General features: G+C 47.1%; 1 protein-coding gene across 1 annotated transcript in view; it reads right to left on the bottom strand.

Annotated features, from left to right (window-relative positions):
• Nucleotides 1-27,409, bottom strand: part of RBM26 (RNA binding motif protein 26) — a 1,704,516-nt gene that overhangs the window by 867,310 nt on the left and 809,797 nt on the right. The window contains exons 12-13 of the mRNA XM_069639899.1: nucleotides 26,498-26,657; nucleotides 25,672-25,836 (exon numbers count right to left, since the gene is read on the bottom strand). Of these exons, the coding sequence (XP_069496000.1) occupies nucleotides 25,672-25,836; nucleotides 26,498-26,657 (325 nt within the window). The remainder of the gene's footprint in view (nucleotides 1-25,671; nucleotides 25,837-26,497; nucleotides 26,658-27,409) is intronic.

The raw sequence follows: 27,409 nt of genomic DNA, 5'->3' as shown, positions 1-27,409 counted from the left end.
GATGAGTGCGTAGAACTGCCTTATCTTTGCGGACTGTAACAAAGGGGTCCAAAACCGAGAGGACTTGTAGTTCGCCAACTCTTCTGATAGAAGTGATAGCTACTAGAAAGGCTGTCTTATAAGTCAGGTCTTTCAGACTAGCTTTATACATAGGCTCAAAAGGGGGTCCCATGAGCCTAGTTAAAACTACATTTAGATCCCGCCCAAGGGCTGGGTGAGTGATGGGGGGATAAATTCTTTTAACCCCTTCCATAAAGGCTTTAATCACAGGTAATTTCCACAACGAGACACCTTCTGATGTGACGTGGTGTAGGCTGACAACGCCGCTAGGTGAACCTTTAAGGAATTAAAGACTAACCCAGAGTCCAACAGATGGGTTAGATATAACACAGTGTGGGAAGGCAAGCAATCGGTGTGATTGACGCCTTTGGAACTGCACCAGATGACAAAACGTTTCCATTTGCTGGCATAGCAATAACATATGTTAGGCTTTCTTGTCTCCCTCAGTATGTCCATGCATCTTTGAGGGGGTTGCAGATGTCCAAACTCTAGGACCTCAGGAGCCAGGCTGCTAAGTTCAGAGTTTGTGGGCATGGGTGCAGAGTCTCCCCCCTGTCCTGAGACAACATGTTGTACGGGCAGGGCAGCTTGACTGGTGGGGAGAGGGACATTTCCATCAGGTGCGCGAACCAAGGTTGGCGGGCCCACATGGGAGCCACCAGAATCATGGTGACTGGTTCCTGGTGCATCTTGTGTACTATCTTGTTCAGAAGGGGAGCCAGAGGGGAAAAACGTAGACAAATTTCCCCGACCAAGTTATCCAGAGACCGTTCCCCCTTGGATCGGTTCTGGGGGTACCTGGAGGCGTAATCTTGGCATTGGGCGTTCTCCCGAGTAGCAAACAGGTCGATCTCTGGAAACCCCCATTCTGCGAAGACGTTGGATACAATGTCTTCGTGCAGTTGCCATTCGTACTCTTCTGGCAGAGGAAAATCTCTGCTGATTACGTCTGCCAGAAGATTGAGTTCCCCTGGAACATGTTGGGATATCAGGCACATCTTGTGTTTGAGAGCCGATATCCAGATGTTTTGGGACAGCTTGGATATCCCTGGAGAGTGGGTGCTCCCCTGTTTGTTCAGGTAATACATTGCTGTTATGCTGTCGGTTAGGACCAGCACTGTCTTCCCTTGCATTTGCTCCTGAAAGGCTTTCAATGCTTTGAACACTGCTAGTAGCTCCAGTAGGTTTATATGGTTCTTCCTAGACCACCACTGCACAGAGAGAACGAGGGCTGGCAAGACAACTAACAGATCTTCCCATTGTCGGCTGGCCTGACACTGCTGGCTGTTGAGCCACTCTTGCATGGGACGCAGCCGCTCGTGGGGAACCAAGTATATGCAGGACGCCATCATCCCTAGCAAACACATAGCTTTGCGTACCGTCACCTCTCGACTGGCTACATACTGAGGAACCTGAGAGAGCATGTTCTGAACCCTCTCGCTGGAAGGGAAGACTAGACCGTCTTCCGTATGAATTAGAGCCCACAGGAACTGTTTTACTTGGCTGGGGACTAAGCTGGATTTCTTTTCGTTGATAGAAAATGCCAGGCTGAACAGAAGGTCTACTGTCTTTTGGGTGGTCGAAAAACAAATGTGGAACGAGTCCCCCGTGATGAGCCAATCATCGAGGTAAGGGTAAACTGGAACTGAAAGTCTGTGCGGGTGTGCCGCTGCCACTGCCAGGACCTTGGTAAACACCTTTGGCGCCGAGGCTATGCCGAAGTGGAGTACTTTGAACTGGTAGTGTTTGCCCTGAATCACGAACCTTAGGAATTTTCTGTGCGCTGGCAACATTGAAATATGAAAGTATGCATCTTTTAAATCCAATGTTGTCAGGAAGTCACCCTGTTTTAGCAATGGGATCACCTCTTGCAGTGTTACCATGCGAAACTTCTGGGGCTTTATGAACTTGTTCGCTGGGCGCAGGTCTAGAACAGGACGCATGGTGAGATCCTTTTTGGGTACAAGGAAGTACACTAAATAGATACCCTTGTTTACCTGAAGAATCGGGACGGCTTCTATGGCGTCCTTTCCCAGCAGAGCTTCCACCTCTTGGATCAGGATCTGCAGATGTTCCGGTGAAAGGCGTCGATGTTTCGGCGGTCTGAACTGTGGAGGTCGGGCGAATTCCACGCAGTAACCGTGGGCGACAGTCTTTAAGACCCACTGGTCTGAGGTTATCCCCTCCCATGCCTTGAGTAAAGATGTTAATCGCCCCCCGACTGAGGGGACATGGGAGGGGACCCGAGCTTGGTGGTCATTTCTGACCCAAAGTTGACACTCCTCTGGAATTGGAGCCTCTGCCTCTATTCTTTACGAGCTTCTGACCCCTCTGGGGGTAGTAAGTGGGGCTTGCAGCAGGTTGAGTTGAAGTTGCCTGTGACGAAATTATTATGAGCGGCGCGGGCTTGTCCTCGAAAGGACCGCCGAGAATTACTGCCCCTTAATAGTCTCATGCTCCTTCTTGGCGGTCTCCAACGCATCGTCTACCGCCTTCCCGAAGAGGTTAGCCTCTTCGATGGGTTTGTTGATGATGGATGCCTGGTTCTCAGGCCTGAAGCCCGACGTGTGCAGCCACGCGTGTCTCTTTAGAAGAGTATCCTGTGAGAGAGACCTGCCTGCTGTCTCTGCGGAGTCCAGGGTAGTCTTTACAACATTCTGATTGGCAAGTGTGCCCTCCGAGACAATGGCGAGAAGTTTGGCTCTGGTTGGTTCCGGAACCTCCTGAAGGGCTTCCTGGAGTAGGTTCAATTGGGCGTCGACGTAGGTTGTCAGTAACGTTGTGTTATTGGCAATCCGGACGGTATAAGCCGCCGCCGACGTGACCCATTTGCCTAAGACGTACAACCTTTTGGACTCCTCTGGCAAGGAGAACCCCTGCTCTCTTGCGAGTGTTGGTCAACACCAGCGAGTCTGGGATTGCGTGCCCTTTGATTTAAAGCGGGTCGGTGGGGGAGGGCCAGAAAAGTTTTGACCCTTGTGTTCACAGCCCTAGTTTGAGCGGGTGTGAGTAAGGAAGGGGCCAGCCGTCTCTTTACAGCGCTCAAGAGAGGGACAGACTGGCTTGCCGGAGGCTTGTCATTAATAATGTACTCTGCAAAATCTTGTTCGGGCAAGGCTTCAAGCGTGGCAATTTTAAAGAATTCCTCTGCTTTTTTCAACATGTTGTTGAAAGCCATTTGATCATCCACCGGGGGAGCTTGTCGAACCAGGGTGGATGGGGGAGAGTCAAGGCAAACGATATCAGAATTGTGATCATCCTGCTGGGTGTCCTCCCAGTTGTCCGTTGCGCCTTGATCTTCCCCATAATTGTCCAGAAAAGAAGCCTCCTCTTCTTCTGTATAGATGTCTCTATACGTGTCTTTCTGGACATCTTCTTGAAAGTCAACATAGTGTTGGACATCTAGGTGTTGGGCAACTTGTGTTTGAGGGTTAGGGTCTACCCGAGCTTTTTTCGGCGGAGGTTGATCAGAAGCCCTGAAAAACTGCTCCAGTCGATCCATACACCCCTCGAATTGCTCCATGGTCCACTTGGATGACCCAAATGGACCCAGCTGAGTAGGAACCGGGTCCTCCACCTTAAGGCGTTGAGAGGATCTCCTCAGGGTGCTTGAGAGGGGTATCTGACTTTCTTCGTAAGAGTCTTCAGGGTCGTCTTCCAAATCTGTGGAAAACCGTTCGGCAGATTGGCCCATAACTGTGGGCGGAACGGGTACTAGGCCCACCGCCGTGGCAATCCTATTGATGCTCTTACTGATAGTCACCGAATCTTCGGGAGACAACCCCTCCGATGATGGCTTCTCGGGTAGAGGCCTACTCGTAGTTTTCGGGCCTGCACGGGCCTTGGAACCCGTCAAAGTTTCTTGTTCAGAAACTTCGGCGTGTGAAGTTTGGGGAGTAGCGCCCTTATTATATTTGTTAAGCCCAGTCGTCATGCGCTGCTGCGGATGCGAGGAAGGCTTCAGATCAGATCGATCCGATGGCGCTTTCACCTTCTTCGACGAAGTCGTCGAGGAGGGCGCTTGGGTTGTGTGCTTTGTGCGGTGCGATTGTACGCCCCTGTCACCGGGTGTGGTCCCTGCAGCAGGACAGGAGTCGAGCCTGGAAGGGTCAGCGACTGGCGTGGCGGCTCTAGAATAGTCCGCCTCAAGGTCTATAATGTCCGCGTTGGACGTTTGGTCGTTTGGTCGTCCGATGTACCCCCGTCACTTTCAGCTGGTGTCGAGGCAGGGGAGGGAGGCTCCACTTGTGACATTTCGTACGTGGCCCACCGCTTCAACCGGCGCTCCTTAAGGGTTTTAGGTTTAGGAGTTTACACGTCGAACACCGGTTTAGTGCTCTAGGGGGAGACAAGCGTTACACGACGTGTGCTCGTCTTTCCACGGATATCTGACCCTACACACAGGGCAGAATCGAAATTGAGTCCTTTCCATAGCAGAAGGGAAGGGTGACCAAACCAAAAAGGAAGAAAGTGGAAAAAAGGAAAGACATAGTAGTATGGCAAACCCCGAGCCCACTCTCCCTACTGTGTAGGCCGGCCAGGAGGCCCGACCACGTGGAGGTCCGAACGCCGGATCTTAGGCGCCGGAACCCACAGCCGTAGATGATTCCCCCGTAGTCTTCGAAGATGTTCTTGATAGGCGAAGTGATTTAACGGGGATTAAACCGATAATTCGGTAAGATAAACAATGTCTCATGAAGAGCTCCGCTATAGGGCGACCAGTTATCTGGGCGGAAAAAAACAATCTGAGGGACCTCGGCGCGTGAGGGATTTTGGGTACTGCAAACGTCACGATAGGGATAGTGTTTCAGACACGCCTATGCCGACGTCCCCTTTCAGTCTCCCGAAAGACAAGATGCAATACTCTGCGGTTACCACTGGATGTCAGACCATAGGCACAGCATGTGATTCTAAGCAGACTAACAAGCATCAGAAATACTTTTACACCAAAGCTCTGGTCAGTGTTTGCTTGTTCTACTGTATTTTTAGCCCTATTGTGTGTACTCTATATGGAGCCTAACTCTTCTTGAGAGAAGTCCGACTGCTCAGCCACAGCTACCAGGTAAATCTGCATGGTGCAGACTCCTACCAATTGGGTTTACTGCTTACTCCTGTAGTCTTAATCTGTTTGCAGTGTTCCCCAAGGGAACTGCACAGGTTATTGCCTAACAAGGACTTGAGAAAGAGTAAACATCTTATACTTGTCCTTCCCGAGGAGCTTGTTCAAACCGCGCAAGTCCATGATGGGTCTCAATTCCCCATCTTTCTTTAAAATCAAAAAAATACGGGAATACCATCCCTTATTCCTCTCCGCTACAGGCACCAGTTCTATAGCGCCTTTCTCCAGCAGTGATTGCATTTCCTGCGCAAGGAGCAGATCCAGACTCTTCAAAGAGAGATTCCCTAGTGGATTGTCATGAGGCCTCTGCCTCAAAGGAAGACAGTAGCCGTGGGCTATGATCTCCAGAACCCACACATCTGAAGTAATGGCACGCCACTCTACAAGATGCTGCGCCAGCCTTTCCCCAACCAGAGAACCATGGGACATGGCCTCATGACTGAGCTGAAGCGGTCGCGGCAGTGCCTGAGGGCAAAGAGGCAACTGCCCGAGCGGCTTTGGCACTGCGAGCACCCGGTTTTCCACCTCTGGCACTCCTACGGTGGCCCCTTTGACTTGCAGCTCCTCACGATTTACCAAAAGATGAGTAATATCGAAAGGACCCTCCCCTCCATTGCTGTCCCCTAGGACGAAAAGGCAGAGGTTGGCAAACAGCGCTCAATGACTTTGATGCAGCTTTGGAGGTCTGCAACCTCTCAAGGCTCTCGTCAGCCTCGCTGCCAAAAAGATGTTCACCATCAAAGGGCATGTTGAGGAGCCGGGCTTGCACATCCGGAGCAAACCCAGACTTCTGTAACCACGCAAACCTGCGTATTAAGTGCTCGCCGCCATGGACCGGCTGACACAATCTGCCATGTCCAGAACCGACTGAACGGACTCGCACATGGCATCCTTGCCACCCTGTACAATAGCAAGAAAATCATCCCGTTCCTCCCCTTTGGGAATATGTACAACTGCTAACGAAATACAGTTCCACAGAGTGCGTGAAGCATGACAAGGCGCACACGGAGTTGGCTGCCTGTAAAGCCATACCCCCTGAAGAAAACCCTTTCTTCGCCCAGCCATCAAAACGCTTGTCGTCCGTATCAGGAGGGATGGTAGGGTACGACGGCTGCTTTGCTGGGGCCATAACCGCCTGCATCACCAAATTCTCCAGAGTGGGGTGCATGGTCAAGTAGCAGGGGTCGCTACTGGCTGGGCGGTATTTTTGCGGCAAAGACTTGGTCACTGCCGGGAGACTCTCTGGAGCAGTCCAAGCTGCTGCCACCCTTCTCTGCAAGGCCATATGGAAGGGCAGTACCGGGTCAGTTGGTGGACCTTGGTCGAGGATATCCGTCAGGTCATCCTGCAGAAAATCCACTGGTGGCGCCGACCACCCCAAGTATTCCGTGACCCTCGACATAAGGCGCCAGTATGAGAACTCGGCATGGGTGCCAGGCTCAGGCCTACAGAACTCCACCACCGGAGAGGTGTCCACCACTGGCGTCGTGCAACGACTGACTGAGGTCTTCTATCTGGCTATGACCAGACAAAATCTCCTTCAGGCACCTCCTAAGGAACCATACCTTACTCAGACCCCTCATCCACCTCAGAAATATAATCCAGAGGCTGGAATGAGGGCATAGAAAAAGGGACAGACATTTTTAGCCTTGGCCAGAGCCTTTCTAGGAGGTTCCACCGTACCACGGGGTACCTCTGACAAAGCAGCCTTGAAAGGTGTCGAGTGCGTCTATGGAATCAGTGTCGAGCGTGGCGCCGACTGCTTCGTCACAGCCCTCGAGGGCGGAGCCCCGAACGTGTCTTCGACAGCTTGGGCGCCAATGGCTTCCTCGGAGGCAGAGCCTCGAGAGTCCCTCGACGACCTCGGCATCGATGTCTTCTTCGAAGACCTCACAGGCTCCGACAGTCTCGAGGGCGTCGAGGACCGGGACCTGGAATGGGCATGTCTAGAGCGACCATCCTTGACTGACCAGGACCTCGAAGGTGCCCGGTTATCACGATGACCGCTCGAGCCTGAAGGCGTGCGAGTGACGTTCCTAGGACGGCCACGGCCGGCGTCTTTCGACCAGCACCGACCGGAGCCCTGCGACTGAAAAATCACCAACATCTCCTGCCGAAATGAATCCCATTCCTCAGGAGTGCAATTCTTGTTGGGACAAGCTACCCGCCGACGGGCGGAGTCCTCTGACGAGGACGGGGAAGGCAACCGATGCCAGCGCTTCCGTGAGTGCCTCGAAAAGGCAGAGGAATGGCGGGCCCTACTCCTGGACCAAGACCCCCCCAGACTTACGCCGACGATGCAGAGAGTTGCCCCTCGAATCGTCCGTCGAAATCCCAGTGGATCTCGACTGCTAGGGCTTGGCCACCTTACCTACAGAAAGCTTCTTCTTACGCTCCCGCAAGGCCTTCGAAGTAAGCGACTGGCAGTCCACACAGTCATTCGTGTCGTGGTCCTCCCCGAGGCACCAGAGACAGGCATTGTGCGAATCAGTCAACATCTTGGACCCGCAGTCCCGACACTTCTTAAAACCCGGCCGCGGGGTGGAAGTCGACAAAGACATCATGGAAATCTTCACAACAAACAGGTTCGAAGAACTGAAAGAACCGAACTCATAAAAACTGAGGCGCGCTGAGATCTCTAAAGCGAACACGTTCGCGGAAAAAACAGAACTGAAGCTACGGGAGTCGTGCGTCCTACTTATAACATCTGTTGACGTCAGCTCGACGGAGGCCCTCGAGGACAGAGTATCGACGTCATTGAGTGTCTCTATCCCTCCCACCCACTCCCTGCTCATTGACGTCATGGACGCTGACGCCGAAAATGTTCCCAAGCAGCACAGCTGTGGTGATTACTGTCATAGATATGGAATACATCGGAGGACCCAATCCCCTCGAAAGTGCCATTATTATAAACTAGCAGCTTTTGCAAATTGCTTGAGTGCAACATTTCAATCAGTGTGTTCCGCACAGTCATCTTTGATCGAGTAAACTAGCTATCAATCAGGTGAAATTCGAAATGTATATTGTGACTAAATGACGTACACGGTGTACGAGGGTTATCTGTGTAAGCCATGTGTGAAATGGAATAATTTGATTTCAAATACAAATTACTTATTTTTAATGAATACTCTTTTCTAGGGATGTATACAAGATCGGGATATAGAAGGAGGCGGCACGTGGATCTGAGTTGGTGGACCAGCTTGCTGGTGCAGTCGTTACAGTGAAGGTTTCACAAAAAAACAAGCAAGCTAGGGTAATTTACAATTTCATTTTCAAACAGTGTTTTGTGCTGGTGCCTTCATAACATGCTTTTTATTTTAATCTAAAATGCCATATACTCTAGGTTGGATTTACATTGAACATGTTTTTCCAACCCGTCTTCTAGTTGCCCAATGGTGTACGAACTATGCAGAGACAACTACAGAAATCAGAGATGCTGCTTGCCAAAATGATTTCACCATGGAGCAAATTATTATTTGAGGCGCAGCGTGTTCAAATCAATAAGCACACTCGAGATGCTTTAATGTGACCAGCGAAGCCAGCAAAGTGTTGTTGGACCATTGCTACAATGTGAGAGCTGCACCAGATGAAGATGAAACTGAATGTAATGAAGATGCTTTTGAATTAGTCGCAGACCACTTGACACCCGCCAAAAAAGGGCCACCCAAAATACAATCGAGATTGATGTTTTCTCCTATTCATGTTCAAGTAACAGAAGCTGAAATAACAGACTGAAGTATCAACACAATTGACCGTGGAACTAGCCAAAGATCGACTACAGTTTCTCCAGTTGGGCTGGTATGTCAACCACAATGGAATAAAAAACAACAATCTTGCAGTATGATAGTCTAAAGGAGCCGAAATACATTGTATTCGACACCTGCTTGATGGAGATTATAATGATGCTGAAATGTGTGCATCCAGTGAGAGGGAAGTATGCAGGAAGCCATTGGGGAATGTGACTCGTGTATTGTTAGGGAGAATTCTCTTATAAGGCTAATTTCCCAAACCTAGTGAGTCCCCCAGCAGCTTTGCTGGATTTTTTCTTTTTTTTTTCTCCTGCTAAGAGTGAGACTCTTTTCCTCCAACTCTTAGGCATGATTTGAGGTATGTCTTTGACTTCTTGTGTGCTTATGGGCCATGTTTTTTTTTTTTTACTCCATAGGGTATCATCTGTTTTTGTGTATGTGTTACACAGCACCCTCAGTGCAGTAACACAGAGGTGTCATAGTGACCCCCAAATATAGACTCCATACGCTGGGACTGACTACTGTCTCCCAGGGCATGTAAAGTCACCATTGACTTTACTAGTCCAAAATTGTCAACAGAACCAGTACAAGCCATCATATTGTGGAAGAACTGGAAGGGGTTAATTCGATTGCCCCTGGGTCTGTTTCCAAGGGGGCACTGTCCAGTCCCCCCTTGTCGAGTTTCTGGCTGGTGGCAGTGGTCACCACGCAAAATATTCCACCAGAATATTTCCTATGGGATTTTCCCATTGATTTTAAACACACCACTTTTTGGTGCAATGTTAGATACCGCCGGTTTATTTAATATTAAATCCCCGGTTGGGTCTTTTTGCCAGAACTCTTTTCTAAAATGGCGTTCGTGTCCGTCTCTGTAACTCCAACCAAGGTCAGGCCCTTTGTTCCACTTTTTTGGCGGGCTTCTCCACAGAAGCCCTCCAACTGGTGCCACTCTGTCTGAGTTCCACAGGATGTGTGGGCGGGGGAATTGGCACCCTGGACTGCGTTGCCTTAGCAACCCAAGTCGCACTCTGTTCTGATTGGCCCAGTGGTGAGCCGCCCGGATCACCACTTAGCAGGTATGAGTGACAGCTAGGCTGTTCAATGGGGGTTTTTCTGCATAAAAGCAGGGCTTTTGGGCCTGGAACTTCAGAAGTCGCCACAGGACCTAAGAAATCCGAAGAGGGGAGAAGCTGAGCCATCTGCAACGACACCACCGGTGGAGCCCTGCTGCAACAACCTCACCACTTTCCAGACGACAAGAGAAGATCTTCTGCTGAAAGAGTCTTCTTCCTCTGAGCTGGTGGGATCAACCAGTTCGCCATTTCGCCTTCCAGGACGTCTCGGTCGAATCGCTCGTGCCAAGCACCTCAGCGGCCGTATAGCCAAGCTGCACCACTGTGACCGCGAATACCAGGAACGCACTTTTTCACCGACTAACTCCGCAGCTGGTTTCTTCCCTGGGCAGTGCAACGACTCCAAGTCTCCTCCTCGACGAGATCCTCTCTTCCCCTGGGCGAAACCACAAACTGCACCTGCTGCCAGGAACAACTGCCACCGCTGGAGCTTCCTCACTCTTAAAGGTACTGTGTTCTACCTGGCCACCCTTTCTTCGGTTTGCCCAAGGTGACCCTTAAATCCTTGGCTTTCCAACTGGGTTGGCCCCCAGACCTTCTAACTTTATCTTTTGAACGACCCAAACCTCTTTTGAACATTTCTACAAAGACTTGAATGCATTGCTAAACCGTGTGATCTTGGGCACATTTCGCCTTGCTCCATTCAAAGTGGGCCTGGCCTATGAACTTCGGCTCTACAGTATACCCTGCCTTCAGTAACTTGATTTTGTCTCTTAAGTGTTGGGAACTGTTTTATTTATGACCTGCCTTTTTCTCTCCCTTTAACCTAATTATTGGAGTGCCATCTGAGTTATGCGCTCACCTATGTTTATGGTGTTTTAACTTAGACTTGTCTAGTAATTGCTAAGGGAGGTGTAAATACTTTTCTGGTTGTGTTGGAACTTGCTTTTGATTAATAGTGCTAGTGTATTTCCTAAAGTGTGTGTTAAATAAATAATTATATAATTTTGATACAAAGCTCTGGTCAGTGTTTGCTTGTTCTACTGTGTTTTTAGCCCTATTGTGTATGCTCTGTATACTGCCCAACTCTTCTTGAGAGAAGTCGGACTGCTCAGCCACAGCTACCAGGTAAACCTGGGTGGTACAGACTGCTACCAATTGGGTTTACTGCTTACTCCTGTAGTCTTAAACTTTTTGCAGTGGTCCCCAAGGGAACTGCACAGGATTCTGCATAACATGTATCACAAGGCAGTTAACTTAAAATACAAGCCACCTGTGCAATGCTCCATGCAAAATGTTCATGGTCCGCTCAACCGATGCTGAGGAAACTGCCAGTTGGAAATCTACTATGCAGCTGCATTACTTTTCAGTGCCTCTAGTTTCAGTAAGTTGTGCAGTTTATGTCAATTTGTGGGACTCCAGTTCCTTTCTAAAACGCAGTACTACAAATATCAACGAGAATATTTATTCTCTGCTATTAGTGAAGCTTGGAAAAGTTAACAAATGTCATTTGAAAGGACATTCTCTGAAAAACAGTTCAGGCTAGCTGGCGATGGACAGTGCGACAGCCCCGGATTTTCAGCAAAGTACTGCACATACCACGTTCACGACATGTAAACTAAACAAATTGTGGTCGTGCAGTTATCTGAATGTAAATCCTCAGCGGCCATGGAGAAACTTGGTTTCATAAAATCCCTGTAAGATCTCCAATCGAGGGGAATGCAAATCGACCTCACAGCCACAGACAGACATGTTTCAATAGCCAAAGCAATGAGAGAGCAGTTTCCAAATATTCACCAGCAATTTGATGTATGGCATGTTGCCAAATCAATCAAAAAAATCTCAGCTGCAGGCAAAAGAAAAGGTTCTGAAAAGATTTTACAATAGTCAAGTCTTTCAGCAACCATCTTTGGTGGAGCTCCAAAACTTGTGATGGGTCAGTGGAAATACTACTAGAAAAATGGCAGTCACTAATGCTCCACTGTTCCAACGTTCACTCTTGGACAGAAAATCAACATTTCCACCAATGTGCACATAGCCCTTTGTCGCCGGAGCAGGAACGCAAGAAGCAGTGGTTGATTCCATCTTCACCTCCACACAAAGCTCTTGAGAAGATCGTGTTTGATAAAACTATCAAGGGATCTGAAGGGACTCACAGAATTCTGTCGCACAAGAGATTTGGAGGTGTTCCACAATATGTGCCTAAAATACAAGCCCAAGAGACTGCATTTCCGCATAAACAGGATGAAATATAGGACATTACTAGCAGTATTAACGCATAATGAGAATGTAGGGGGTGAACAATCGAGGCCTGTGGGAAACTTTGGGATGCTTCGCTACACAATGGCCTTTACGAAAAGAAGCAAAAAATGGGTGGTCAAGCCAATATACAAGGAAATGGAATTCGATTTTGTGAAAGATCTTATTATAACTGTCTTGGACATACATACTCACGGAATCGCACGCAATTTTGTTCCGAGAACACATACATTGCCACAAAACATTGCAAACGTGCCCTGTTCACCTAAAGCAGAGCTTGTGGTACAGTTCACTTCCAGGTACAAATGATTACCATCTGTTTCTTTGATCAACAATGTTTATATAAAGTGTCCAAATAAAGCATCCAATTTGCCTTCTGAAATCTTTCCTTTGTCAATTTTTTTTTTTCCAACAAGTATCATTTTTAGGAATGCCATACAATGTAACGCTGTGTTTTCACATTTCCCAGTTTCGTCGAGCTACTGTGGGACCTTCACTGATCGAGGGAGGGCCAGATGGATAACAGCATGAAAGCAACTTTGGGGTTCTGCAGTTGCCTTATCAAACAGTTGCCCAAATAGCTGAATAACTACTCGTCCCACAAAAGTGATGAGACCTAGGCTAGATAAGATCCTCGGTACGCAAGAACTACTGACTGAGCAAAACAGCGCATCAAATTGGGTTGTTGGTGAGAAATAGCTGCACTCTGACCATTATATTCATGGGGGCATGTGTTGGGGGTCTTTGCTAATGTAAGGAAGGAGTGGGTCGGTTCGACCCCCAGCCCCCAAATATTATACGCAAAAGTGACACCCTGCTCTTGCACTCGTAGGGGACGCCTCCTTTGCCCTTCTGCAGCCATGGGGAAGAAGGCCCTGACATAAGCAGAGGTGGGGCTATTGCTAGACACACTTGGACTCCATTTTGTGCACCCACGACTCCAACTTTGGACTAGGACGCATTCTAGCACTGCAAAGTTTCATCTTCCCCTCAGCAGCGCCACGCACAGCGAGCACTGACATCCCCCAACTTTTTCCTTGTGCGCCCGCAAGTCGCTTTCTCATGGATGTGCCAAGACAAGATGTTGCGAACAAAGAATGTATTTTTTTTTTTAAAGATTTATTTATTATTTTCTGTTACAACATTGGGAACCCCTGGCCGTTTCCTAACTCCCCCCAGCTCCCACCCCCCTCCCACCCCGGAAGATTTCCCGTTAGTTCTTTCGTGACTGTGAATGTCTATGTTCTCAATATGTCCGATATTCTTATATTATGTGGGCACCATTGTTCCATATAATCTGATTGCAAGTATTCCAGTATCTCTCCCCATTCCTTTGAAAAGGTCCCTTTCGTTCCTTGTATTGTATGTGTTAACTTTTCCATGGTCAGTTGTGTCCATACTTTCTGGAGCCATGTGAACATCTGAGGGGGTTCTTGTTTTTTCCAGTTTTGGGCAATTGTCGCCCAAGCTGGTATGAGTAGACCCATGAAGCCTCTCCATTGTGGTTTCCTGAATTTCTTAGCTGCCCGATCTTTGATTCCGCATAGCCATACTTTTTCGCCTAAATGTTCCGCGTCTGGAAATATTTTTATGATTTCCACCTTTAGTTCTGACCAGAAAGCTTTGATGCCCCGGCAGTCCCACCAGATGTGTTTCCACGTGCCCACCTCTGTGCAGCCTCTCCAGCACGTGTTTGTTGTTTGTGGGTACATAGCGTGCAGCCTTTCCGGAGTGTAGTGCCATTGGGTTACGATTTTTAGCCACATTTCTCTTTTTTGGACTGATCGGGTCATTTTCGGTATGGTGTTCCACAGGTCTTCCCACTGGCGTTTGTGGATTTCCTCCCCCAATGTTTTCGTCCACCTGACATGTATGCCCATTTGAATTCTTCCCCTTTGGAGTTGATAAATGTGTAGAGCGAGGAGACTAATTTTCGAGATCCTGAGTTGGTTACTAGAAACTTCTCGAATGGCTTGAGTTCCCTTGTGGCTGCTGTTTTGATGTCTGGGGTTGCGAGCCAATGCCTTAGCTGTCCATATTTGTATTTGTCTGCTTCCGTTAGTTTTAGAATTTCTTTGCATTCTTTGAAGGATCTTATTTCTTCGTTTTGGAACATTTCGCCTATTTTGGTGTATCCTGCTGCCTCCCATTTCTCATATGCTCCCTGCGCCATTCCCGGTGGGAACGGAGGGTTCCGGCAGATGGGTGTGAATGGCCCCTCCACTGTGGTCATGATGCCCTTCCGTGTCTGTTCATCCCATGCTTCTAAGGTGGTTTTCATGATGTCGCTTATGCGGAGGTTGGGGTGCCTATGTTGTTTTGCTTTCCATAGTTTTTCCTCTAAGGGGGATCTGGCGACCAGCCGGTCCTGTGATACCCATATTGTTTGTTGATTGTCTCCCAGCCATTCTCTCAGGACCCAGAGTTGTGCTGCCATGTAATATTTGCGAAAGTGTGGCAGGGCCATTCCCCCCCTTCCCTTGTTGGGGCAGTGAGGGTCGCTCTGGCGATCCTCAGGGGCTTTTTGTTCCATATATAGGACGAGATTGCTTTGGTCAGTGCTCTGAAGAATGATTTGGGGACCCTGATTGGGAGAGCCTGAAAGTGGTATAGCGTTTTGGGGAGGATGTTCATTTTTATTGCTTGAATTCTACCCCACCATGACACCTTTAGGGGGTTCCAGCGCTCCAGGTCTCTCTTTACCCGTTCCAGAAGGGGGGGGAGGCTAGTTCTCGTTGTATAATGTTTCTATCTTACGTGTCAAGGTTATCCCTAAATATTTGATTCCTTTATCCGCTATTTTCAAGTCTTGCAATGCTGCTATTCTTCCCATTTCCGGCCTCCCTCCGGCTAAGAGTAAGAGTTCTGATTTGTTCTTGTTTATTTTAAGGCCCGATATCGCCCCGAAGGTTTCCAGCTCTCTAATGGCATGGGGAAGTGCAGTCCCCGGGTTCGTTAGGGCTAGCAGCATATCATCTGCGTATGCTATAACTTTGTGTTGTGAGCCTCCCATTTCAATCCCCGTTATGGCGTCTGTCTCCCTTATTTTAGTTAGAAGTGGTTCCAGGAAGATGGCATACAGAAGAGGGGACAGTGGGCATCCCTGTTTGGTGCCGCGTGATATTTCTATTTTGTCCGTGACGGCCCCATTTATGGCTATCCTAATTGTTGGGGAGGTGTAGTTGGCCTTTACCATTTTTATATATTGGTCTCCAAATCCCATATGTTTTAGAGTTTTAAATAGTATTGTCCACTCCACCCGATCGAAAGCCTTTTCGGCGTCTAATGAAAGTAGGGCTGCTTGTGTTTAGGTGATCTCGGTCTTCTCGGCCAGGTGTATTATTCTTCTCAGGTTGTCAAGCGTTTGTCTCCCTGGGATAAATCCTGATTGGTCTGGGTTTATTAATGACGGGAGAAGTGGGGATAGCCTATTCGCCAGAATTTTAGTGTATATTTTTGTATCTATATTAATCAGTGCAATGGGACGGTATGAGCTGGGGAGGGATGGGTCTTTCCCTTTTTTATGGAACACCAGGACCTTTGCTTCATTCATTGATTGAGTCACATTGCCCTTTTCTCGAAAGGTGTTTAGGAGTCTCGTCAAGACGGGGATGAGTATATCTGCGTATTTTTTATAAAAGGGGGCGGTAAAGCCGTTTGGGCCAGGTGCCTTATCTATCGGGAGTGCCGCTATTGCCTTTTTGACTTCTTCTTCCGAGATCGGGTTCTCTAATGCTACTCCGTTTTCCTCTGGGATTTTCTTTATGGGGAGAGTTTGTAAGTATGCGTCTTGGTCGGATTCATTCGGATGTTCTGTGGTATAAAGATTTTGGTAAAATTCCTGGAAGATTCTCCCTATGTTTTGGGTTTGTGTATGTAGTTCTCCCTGCTGGTCTCGGATGCTCATTATGTTAATTGACTTTTGCTTTTCTCGCAGCTGTCTTGCTAAGAGTTTGTCCGCCTTATTGGCTTTTATGTATAGCCGTTGTTTAAGGAGTTGGAGGGATCTTTCGGCTCCTTTTGTGCAAAGCATTTCTAATTATCCCTGTGTGTGTTTTAGGGCCTTCTTTAGGGGTCTAGAGGGGTGGGATATAATTTCTTCCTGTATGTCCGTTATTTTCTTTTCAAGTTCTTTTTCCCAGCGGTGTCTCTGGTTTTCTTTGGTGGCTTTTAGGGCTATGAAGTGGCCTCGGGTTACTGCTTTGAATGCCTCCCAGACCGTGCTTTGTGGGACCTCACCTGTGTCATTTTGTGTAAAATATTCTGTGATCTTGTCCCTAATCGTTTCTCCCATAACTGGGTCCTGGAGGATATCCTGAGGGAGCCTCCAGCGCCACAGCCCTCCACCTTTTTCTGGGGTCGCTATTTCTAGCCAGAGTGGGGCGTGGTGTGACAGGGATATCAACCCCGTTTCTATATCTTGGATTTTCCCCATGAGGCCCACCGAAACCCAGAAATAGTCTATCCTGGACATCGCGTTATATACGTGTGAGAAGTACGTGTAGCCTCTCTGGTGGCCCTTTTGTTGTCTCCACACATGGCAGAGTGCCAGTTGGTCCATTTTTTGTTTGAGTCGTTTGGAGGGGGCGCCCTGTATGGTGGGGCCCACTGTGCTCCTGTCTGTTTGTGGATGCCATGCGAGGTTTAGGTCTCCTCCCAAGATTACCTCTCCCTTTGCGAAGCCCTCGAGCTTCTCCAGAGCATCTCGAATGAAGCCATCTTGTCCCGTGTTGGGTGCGTAGATTGAAGCCAGAGTTAGGTGGCATCCATCGAGCTGAACATTGACAAATGCTAGCCTCCCTTCTTTATCCGTGAGCCTGTCTGTTAGAAGGACCTTCGCTCCTTCTTTTATTGCTATCAGGACTCCTGCTTTTTTGTCAGTGGCATTCGATTGTGCCCATATCCGGTATCCCGAGATGTATTTTCTGCTTGTCCTGTGCTTTGATGTGTGTTGCTTGAAGCAGGAGAATGTTCGCCTTTTCTCTCTTCAGCAGGGACTCCACTTTCTCTTTATCGGGGAGTTCAGGCCTCGTATGTTGTATGTTAGGATTCTAAGTTTCCCCATTTTGTACTATCACTATGGGAGATTCCCATTCCCTTGTGTTGTGAGAACTTTGCATCTTCCGGTACATTTCCCTCCCCCTCTCCCTCTCTGTCCCACCAACTTCAAACTTTGAAACATATAACTTCCCGAGGAGGGCCCGGGTACCTAAGGTTGCTAGGGCGTTGCGCCTATCGCTCCCTGCCCTCAAGGTGCTCAGTAACTTCGCGGGGGGTCCTATACCCCGCATGTCCTCAGACCTTCCCGAGTTTCAGTCCCAAGGGGCCCTTCCCGTGTTTTCCGTGGAACGTTGCTGGGTTGTTTGGTTACCCATTTTGCTTCTTTCTTTTCCGTATCTCTTCCCATCCTCTCGGCCTTTTTTGGAGTCCGCCTCTTGTTCTGTCGTGCGCTCCCCCCCGATTCCTCTGTTTGTATGTCCATTATTTGTAGGCCTTCATCACATGTTGTCACTCTTCGTTGTTTGCCTTCCCAGCTGAACAGAAGGCCGATTGGGAATGTCCATTTGTATCTTATTTCCTTCGACACCAGTACTTTGATTAGCGGTGCCATATCTCTCCTCTTTCGTAGTGTGATCGATGCCAGATGTTGGTACAGTTGAATGTCCGCTCCGTTCATCCTAATGTGATCCAATTGTCACGCCTTCCTCAAGATGTGTTCCTTTTGTGGATATGATGATAGGGCTGCTAGGACATCTCTTGGTCTTTCTCCGGGTGCCTCTGTTCTTTTTGGACCCACTCTGTGGATCCTGTCTATCCCTATGGTTTCTGTGCCTCCAGAATGTCTCTGAAGACTTCCTGGACTGCGTTCTTGAGGTCCTTGTCGAGTACTGCCTCCGTGATGTTCTTGATCTGGATGTTGGATCTGCGGGAGCGATTTTCTAGGTCTTCGCACTGGATCTCTAGATTGTGGGTTAGGCGCACTAAATGTTCCTGGGTCTCGCTATTTTGGGTTGTCTCATCCTCTAGGTTTTGGATGATTTTCTCCACCGTGTCGGTCCCCTCTTCCAGTTTGGCGATGTCTCTTGACTTCTTGGACCACCTGTTTCATTTCGTTTCTCATTGAGGTGAACTGGTCCTGGACCGTGGTCATGAACCTCTCCTGTAGCTCCGCGAACCATGAATGCATGTCTTCCCTTGATGGGAGCGATGGGGTTGCGTTGTTGTGGTTGCGGTCCCCTGGGGAGTCTTCCCGGGGTCTCCCTCTGGTGTTGATCTAGGATTCAGCCGACCACATTTGTACTAGGTTCGCATCTTGTTTGGTTGATTGCGAGTTTGGGAGAGCTGTGTTCCCCTTCCCCTTTGCTTTCGACATGCCTTCCCTGAAGTGTATCGTACTCCTGGAGTTGCTGTGAGGCGTGAAATGCTTATGGAGGGTTCCGGGGGCTGTCTTCCAGTTGTCGCCTTTAACTGGTTCCCCTTGCCTTGAGGATTGTTTGGGGGGAGGGGGGGTGATCCCCTTTCCTGAGGCTGTTGTCCTCGCGTGTTTTTTTTTTTCTTCTGTGCTCTTCTACCCCGGCCCTGCGTAAGGCCTCTGGGGGGTTGTTCCGATGTTCGCAATGTGAGTTGGGGGGGGGGGGTTCTCCCCTTATGCTGGTTCCCCCTTACTTTGTGGATCGTTGGAGGGGTGTGGGGTTCCCCGTTTCAGTGTCTATTGCCCACTTGTGGGTTTGTCCTGCGGTAGGGTTTTTCTTTCAGCTCCCCTCAGTCCCTGCCCCCCCTTCTCCAGCTGTGGGTTGTTCGGGTGTTCGTTGTTGTGGGCGGGGGGGAGGGGGCGCTCACCTGAAGCGCCTCCGGGCGACCGATGGCGTGTGGCGTGCTTTTCGGCTACTGCCCTTCTCTCCGGTATTGGGCCCCTCGCTCTGATGCCGTCTTCTCCTCTGCTCCGTTGTTCGTCTCCTCAGCGAGTGGGGGGCGGGGCGCGCTCCTGAGATTGGGGGGGGGGGGCGCCCCGCGCTCTCCCACAGGATCGCTTCCGGAGCCGCGCTGCTTTCTGGATGCCGTCTCGGTCGCCTGCGTCTCCTGCTGGTTCTTCGCTTCGGCGTTGTCTACTGGAGACTCCGGAGGGGGAAGGGCGGCTACGTTTCTCCGCTTCTGTGGGTCTCTGTATCCGGGTCTCCTTCGGTGCACGGTCGGTTTCGGGCGCCTGGTGTTGTCCTGTCTTCGGCGGGTAAGTTTTTGCTGCAATTCTGTTGCTGAAGTCCTGCTTTATTTCATTTTCTGCGGCGGCCCGGGAGAGAACTACGTACGTCTCTGTCCCGGCGGCCATCTTGGATCTAGCCTTCATTGAACAAAGAATGTATTAATTAATTCTTCCTCTGAGATCCCTGTCCTGTGTGTGTCAGGGACAAACCATGACTTGTAGTTGTTCATCCATCTCAACAAATGTTCTCCTGCACCTCTCACCCCCGCTGCAGGAAAATTACTGCTTGTTCAACCTTGTGCCCCTCCAAAGCTATTCTTTTAATGTACCAGAAGTGTGACTCTTCCTTGCCGACCACCCCAGAGTGCCTCCCAATGAAACAAGACCCCAGACACAGTATATTCGGTCCTAAACTAACATGTGTCACTCCACCCCCTTTCTAGCTCTGATTTGCCAGACCTGTCGGCTAACAATCCCAACCCCAGCGGGTTACCTCAGGGGCAAGACCGCCCCCACCCCCAATACCCTTCACCTCGCTAGTGACCCAAAGTGGGATAGTGCACGTGCACAATTTATAGGCCTCCAATATATACTTAAAAGGTATAGTGATGATTATTATTTAATGCATGTCTAGGATAAGTGTGTAGATTAGTGAAGGGAGTGAGCGTCTTCACTATAGGATGTCTCATCACAGGGGCCGGTCTTTGATTTGCAGCCCTCTGAGTCTTCCGTTTTCAAACGCAGTGGGGGTAGGTGTCAGCGTGACCAGAAACTATGACCAATACAGAATAGGTATATGGGGTGTGAGGTTGAGGTGGTGCGGGGTTAGGGTCTGGAATCCAGATGCGATAAAGGAGAACGGCAGTCATGGGTTCAGGGGACGGCAGCTTGGCAGGAGGGGGTTGCAGCAGGGCTTGCTCGGACATTCTCGTACGAGCACATTTTGTCAGGGCTCGAGACTTGCTCCTTGCGTAAACATTTTTTACGCGATTTGCCATGATGGCTGTTGGAGTTGCTGGGAGAGTGCAAAGTTATCCAGAGGAACAAAGTAAATCACTAGAAATTGTGCACTGCATTGGTGGATGGCAGCATATAATTCTTTTGATTTTCAAACATTTTTCTAATGCCACTATGGTCTGAAGGGCTATCCGCTCCCATTCTGAGTGAAGATCAGCGGCTTTGAATTTTTGCTTGTGAGCTGAGAAAACACACACATTTTACACAGTATAAAGTTCAATGGTTTTTAGACCTTGAAAGAAAGGGAGGGGTGTAATACCGTCAAATTTGATAAGGTTCACCATTCCAAAACTGGACAAAGGAACATGTAATTTCATTTTATGAAAATTTGTTGATCTGAACGGTGTCTCTGCATTCCGCAGAGAGAATGGAAATGCCGAATATTATGTAAGCTTTACTTTTGATGATTTTATAGACCAATGAGTCAACGTATCTTTAGCCAACCGTTATTGCTGGCTTACATTGTACTGGGTTGTTATATGTGGCATATTGCAACAACACACAAATACAACCTGTGTGTGTACTTTCTTTGTCCCGGGTACATGGGCAGTCCAGCATCGAGATGAATGTAGAACACCACTGGGTTCCCCCAGGTTCCACAAAAGCCAAATTCCATGCTAATATTTAATTAAAATGCTGTCTATGTGTTCGTCGAATTGTAGCGTCAGCTTTCGCATCCCATTTCAAGCTGAACATACTCCATAGCACTAACCTCTGAAGCAAATTGTAGACTACTTTCCAGGTTGTTTTCTGTGTTCCTATAGTTTCACGTCTGTGCTCATCATTAGTTTTAACACGGGCCGAATTAATGGGTAAAATGATAAATTGAAATAAAGATCGGCTACTGAGACAAATTACTGTTATGTTTTTCAAACAGCTACATCCTGCCTTTCTGCGATTGTCAACGATTTCAGATACCAACTGGCTTTTTTTTTTTTTACAGACAGCTGTAGATACACTTGAATGACTGGATCACCATGACGCTTTTTTGGGACGATCGCCACGGGCCGATATGCCCTTATGCGGTACCAGCAATAAGTAGCAACATGACATTGTTTACGGTGGCCTAGCGCCAAGCTGATGCCCAAGCCTTGCGATTCACGGTGCGTCCAATGCGCTTCTTATACCCAAAAGGAACACCACCTGACTCACGATAAACATTTGTGGATCGAGAACAAAGAAAAACATTACCCATTTGCTTGAATATGGCAATCGCTGGATGTTCTCAGAGCGTTTATTGTGAAATAAAAGTACTTTACAAATTATAAAGTTTTGCCATTTTCTTTAAAAGTATAGTTTTATATTCAAAATTGGTACGCGCTGTGGTGAGATGTGCGTTGATATTCAGGGTTCTGTGTCAATTAACGTCAACACGTAGGTGATGACTGGGCGCATTTGGCTATGCTGCCCAGTAACGTCATGGAGATGGGTGGAGAATATCACTAGGTTTGGTGATGTCAGCCTCATGGGCGGGGGATACGATTTAGTGCCGCCAGGGCAGTCCACCTTGGGCGATGCGATAACGGATAACATTAGCACAAGATGGCCACGCCCTGCTGCCTGATTTCGCATGTGTAAAAAAGAGGAAAACTACGGTAAAGTGCATAGGAAATGTTTGTACGATCGATCAACGTATGCTTATAAACACATGGCCGAACCCTCGGGAAAATAATATTTTTGAGCGCACTATTCCTTTAAGTTAAAACCAATTGCTCTGCTATGCTTAACAGAGGAGAGGCTGGTCTTTCCTTTTGAGCGACACGCTGTTCTAGCAAAAGGTTATATTATTATGCAGCCTTCATTCGATGGTTGACCACTAACAACCTTTACATAGGGAATCACCAATCAGAGTCAGCCTTACAAAATACCCCACAGTCTCATGGGTATAAACAGAGATAAGAAAGTACAGTCTACTGTACCCTAAGGAAGCAGGTTTATCTGGTGATCCTCCCTTGCTACAAAGTGAGACTGCCGTAGGGACGAAGACTGGGAGAATGACTACCTTGAGTGAGGCAGTATTGGTCTAGTAAGGCTAGGGCAAGTGGTGGAGAGCTTCTAAGCTCAGGAGGCCCTGGAGGAGGAAGGCTGATCAAAAGGGCACACAACACCTCTCATTCCTTGGGTTAACTGGAAAGCCAGAGCAAACCCCTTTCCACCATCAACCCCTAGGGGAGTACTAGGACCTGTGGCAGGAAGGTAATAATATTGGTTGTCTGAAAAGCACCCTGAATAACTGGCGAGAAATACTCATTAAAGCCAAGGATCAGAAGGAACTAGTCGTAGAATTCTGAAGCTCAAGGTTCACGAGGGCCCCATTTAGAATTAGGAGTAACCAGGACTTTCTGTGGCTCCTGAGAAACCCAGGGTCTTTGAGAGATCTAATGTAAAAAGTCGAGAAATCTCCGCTGAACCCTGAAGACCAAAGAGCGAGAGAAGCCTATGCGTGAATATTGCAAGGGCCCAGATAAGCCTAAGAAGAGAATTCTCTGGAACAGAGTATCTTGTAGAGGTCCTAAGACATGTGGTGAAAGCAGATAGGCTAAAAGAACTTCGAAATTGTGAGTACCCCCAGAAAGAACCTTCACAGAAAATGTGGTTTGTTTTGGCTTTGATTACCGTACAGCTGGGCATTTGTAATTTATGATTATTGAAATGATTGTGTTGGCCAAGCTTTGGAACATTTTTTGTTGAATACAGTAGCCTAGAGGATAATGTCCCTTAAGACATGACATTAAGAGACCAGAAGCCTCCCAACCATTACTTGTGTGAAGCACAAGAAAATCTACAATGGTGATGGTCACCACGCCTGAGAAAGACGTTCAGGACAAAAGGGCTGGAGAATCTTCACTACTGAAAATCATTGTGCCAGATACCCAGCACCCTATCAAAGAACACCCTGGGGCTGACAAGGCACCAAACGGCAAATCAAGCTTTCTCCTAAAGACTATTCAAGGCTGGAAGTTCTGTGTTAAGAGAAAGGGAATGGAGAAATTCTGCCAGAACAGAGAGCAAAGGCACTTGGCATTGAAGACAGAAAGGGCGCTCTGCTACTCATTGCCTTTGAAGAAGAGTTTATGAGCCCAGTACCTGCGAAAACATTTTGCCCATTAAAAACGATGGCGGACAGCAGTCCGGAGCTGGAAGCTTGTGTTTTTCTGAACAAACCAACTGCAAGAATGCTTTGCCATAAGTTGCCATATCTGGTTCCATGTGGTTTTACTGGCTTTTTTGTACTGTCCATTTTTACCTTATTTTAAACAAATTTCACCTGCAAAATGCATTGGGGCAGCAGCACCCCCGCAGCCTTTCATTAACCCAAAACCCCCACCTCTAAACAGAATTTCCCCTTCCTCAAACCAACCACTTTATTTTAAATGATTGTTGAATTGTATTGCGGTGAATATTTTGCAAGGAAAATATTTGTGGTGAATATTTTGCAATGAAATCAATTGGTATCCCATCAATAGCCTCTATAACTTGAGTTTACTAATCCAACAAAACATCTTTCTGTGGTTTGCTAATCTGCTTCGATTCACATGCTTCTCCTGGGATGCCTTCTAGTGGTTGCTTTGGAGTATATTTTTTTCGAAATCGGGGGCAGGAAGCCCATCGACGTAGAGTTTAAAGGGGTGACTCGAATGATATGCAAGTCCCGAAGATGGTGTGAAAGGCCTTTGGACCGTGATTGAAAAGTTCTTGTCTATTCTAAAGTGGTGAGATGCTCCAAAGAGGCACGAAGGTTGTGAGAGGTTGCTGCCTACCATGGAGCTGTCGAAGGTGTCTCTTTTATTGTGCTCACAAGGGTCCTCAGGAGCATTCACCCAGTACCCCAATGTTTCAAATTCAAAGTTCTGGCATTCTGTGATTTCATTTGTCCTCTTGTTGATGGTGTGAAGAGTGATGCACAGCAACGACCTGCTGTGGACATAGCTTTCAAACTCTTTCTTTGGTGGACAATGACAAATCTCTGCATACGTCAGCCGTGAAAGATTGCAAGAAATCATAGCAACACATAGTGGGGCTAAAAGAATGTTTTTAAAAATAAAAAAAATCACCCACCAGTAATCATAAAGCGTGCATTACCGAATACATGTATTCCATGTGCAGGAATATGGCATTTAGATGCTGAATGACCGGGCATAGACATGAGGGAGAACATTTGGAAACTATACAAAATCGAAGGCATTGATGAAACTTGAGCAGCCACTCACATCTGTTCTTGTCCCGATGACAGAAAAAACTTTGAAATGCTGAGAACATCTGCGCTGGGCAGGCCACTCGCGCACCTGTCTGATGCAATATTCTCAATATCTACTCTGTCTCATGTTGGCTCCATGCTGCAGTCTAGTCACCACACAGGACAATATCCCACAAGTATTGAGTCAAGGGGAGGGTATGTACTAGTGACACTTTCAAAGAATCATCAGGAAAAAATTGAGTGAGCTTCTTCCTCATGGGCACACTGCAGCACTGGCTTTACAGCTTGAGGGGGCTTTTCATCTTAACTGCCAGGTCACAACTAGCAGCGGCGCCACTGCCGCTTTCTTGCTCACATTGGCCTGAAATTGCATGCAACTGTTGCATTCTACTTATGTATTTTAGCAATAAATAGAGACCAGTAAGCAACATGTTTCTGTTCGCATTTGTATTTAGTATAAACCGAAAACATGATGGCCTAGTTGTTCTGTGATTGTAAAGAAACAAAATGGCATGTGCGAAAAGAACAGATGTCTTTCCACTCTTAATACCAATGAATGAAACTGTCCATTCCATTTACCGAATGCATCACTCTCAAAATAAGTTATTTTCAACATAGGTATAAGGACTTGTTAAAGCAAGGACAAAAGAGTAGGCAAAGCAATCTTTCAAAGTGATATTCTAAAACCTAAGGATATTGGAACATCTAACCTAACAATGAAATAAAAGGCTAGATGTATGTTTGTCCCTGTAGGTTTGTTCGATACAGTAGATTCGCCTGTTGTCGCCGCTAGAGGGAGCTGTTGCCTTAGGATATATAGCGGCCCTAGTTTTGGTCCATGTACACAGGCTCTTGCACTAGTAAGAAAATAAAATAGTAAATGCATGGCTTAAATGCAGCCACAATCGTCGCTGGAGTTCATACATGAATTTGTACTTAACAGAATACAACCCAACACGTCCATATGCTACCATTTTAGATACATGAAACAATACCTTTTGAGGGGAAGCTTGCATATGTTGAGAATTGCCTTCTCTGTGCCAAAATACTTTGATAAAGCGATTATTTAGCACAGCTTCCGTGCTTGAAATAGCAGCCTTTGCCTCGTCTGGTGTTGCAAACTGTATAAGAGCACCCTCTGGATCACCTTGATAGGCAACCTAACAAAACATTGAAAATCAGCTGATGGAGATTGTATTCAATAGCCACATATTCAAACAAGTGTGAATAATCTAAAGAAATTCTGGATATGCATTGCCAAAACATGTATAAAACACTTTTTTGTGATCATTAGAATAAACAAAGACATGTCAACAAGATGCCACTTGGCAGATGTCTAATATGAATATAGAGTAAAAGTAAAGTAACATGTTCTTCCCAAGATTCATAAATTAGTTACATACTGTATATTGGTCTGTGGTTTAAATGGATCTATATTTTTTAATTAAAGATTACTGAGGGACTAAACAGGATGCATTCCTCCTAATCTTCAGGAAAATCCCATTACTCACAAATATGTGGGAAGAAAAATGGACTGGTTTTAAATCTAGATACAACCTTCATGGACAAGGACTACATTACAAAATTGATTTTATCTGCAGAAACACTGGTATTTACACAATGTGCAAAGGTTAGGCAGTGACAGGTTCAAAGCAAATTTAACAGCCGATGCCCTATGATAGATTGCATAATCCATCGCTTAATTTGATCACAAAGTAAAAAAAAAATCTGCACAAAAAGGGTGCTTGCTCAATTCTTTTTACACAAATGCAGCTGGGATTTCAAGAAAACAAAGAACGATGATATCATTGATTTTTTTACCTGCAAATTCACTAAGTTGCCAAACTTGCTGAAGTGCTCATTTAGTTTGCTGATGTTATTTAGATCGACTGGAATTTTCCTAACTTCTAGCTTTGTATTTTCATTTCCAAACTGTACCTTCTTCGGGAAGCTTGGGCTATTGGTTCTGTTGAAGTTTTGCCTGCAAAACGAAACAACATTGTTAAAATATGAAAAGTAAACAAAAGTGCATACGATTTCTGTGAATTCCCAAGGAACAGGTTACTTAACTGTAACTTGGGTCCTCCAGCATTGGTATATTTCATAGATTCATATGCTGTTAGAATATTGGCAGTCAGCAGGCTGGGAATTCTCAATAACATTTACGAATTTTCAAAGAACACCAAAATAACTGCTGAAAGTGTTCTCAAAGTTTTTTGGGTGAGTTTAACCTATAGGCAACAGACAGTGCTGACATAACTCCAACCCTGGAGGTCTCTTTTGATTAGTATAGCCACATAAAAGTGCAAAGATGAGCGAAATGTGGGGTAGGCCGCATGTGAATCTATGAAAGATACCAATCCTGGAGAACAGGAGTTACAAATAAGTAAGCTATTCCTTCTCCAGCATTGTAGCTTTCATATATTTACATACTGTTCGAATGGACTGTAAAAAAGTTCATATGCATATGAATATCTATTGGGAAAGATTTTCTTTTTTTCCAACTTTTTTCTCAGACTTCTATGGGCACCCTTTGTTTTTGCTTTGTTTTGACTGCTGACCTCACTTTTTGGAAGTGAATCCTTATGCTTTACTTCTCTTGTGCTCATTTTTATGGGGAAACTGATCAGTCCATAAGAATCTCAGTACTGGGAGACTGTTTCCCCTGGTGGATTTCTTGTATTTTTAAAACTGCACACATCACCCGAAGTGGGCAGTTAGGATATTTTGTAT

Source organism: Ambystoma mexicanum, chromosome 7q, assembly GCF_040938575.1.
Source record: "Ambystoma mexicanum isolate Mex_15411 chromosome 7q, UKY_AmexF1_1, whole genome shotgun sequence".
In the NCBI taxonomy this organism is placed as follows: domain Eukaryota; kingdom Metazoa; phylum Chordata; class Amphibia; order Caudata; family Ambystomatidae; genus Ambystoma; species Ambystoma mexicanum.
This window is presented reverse-complemented; position numbering and strand designations above follow the sequence as displayed.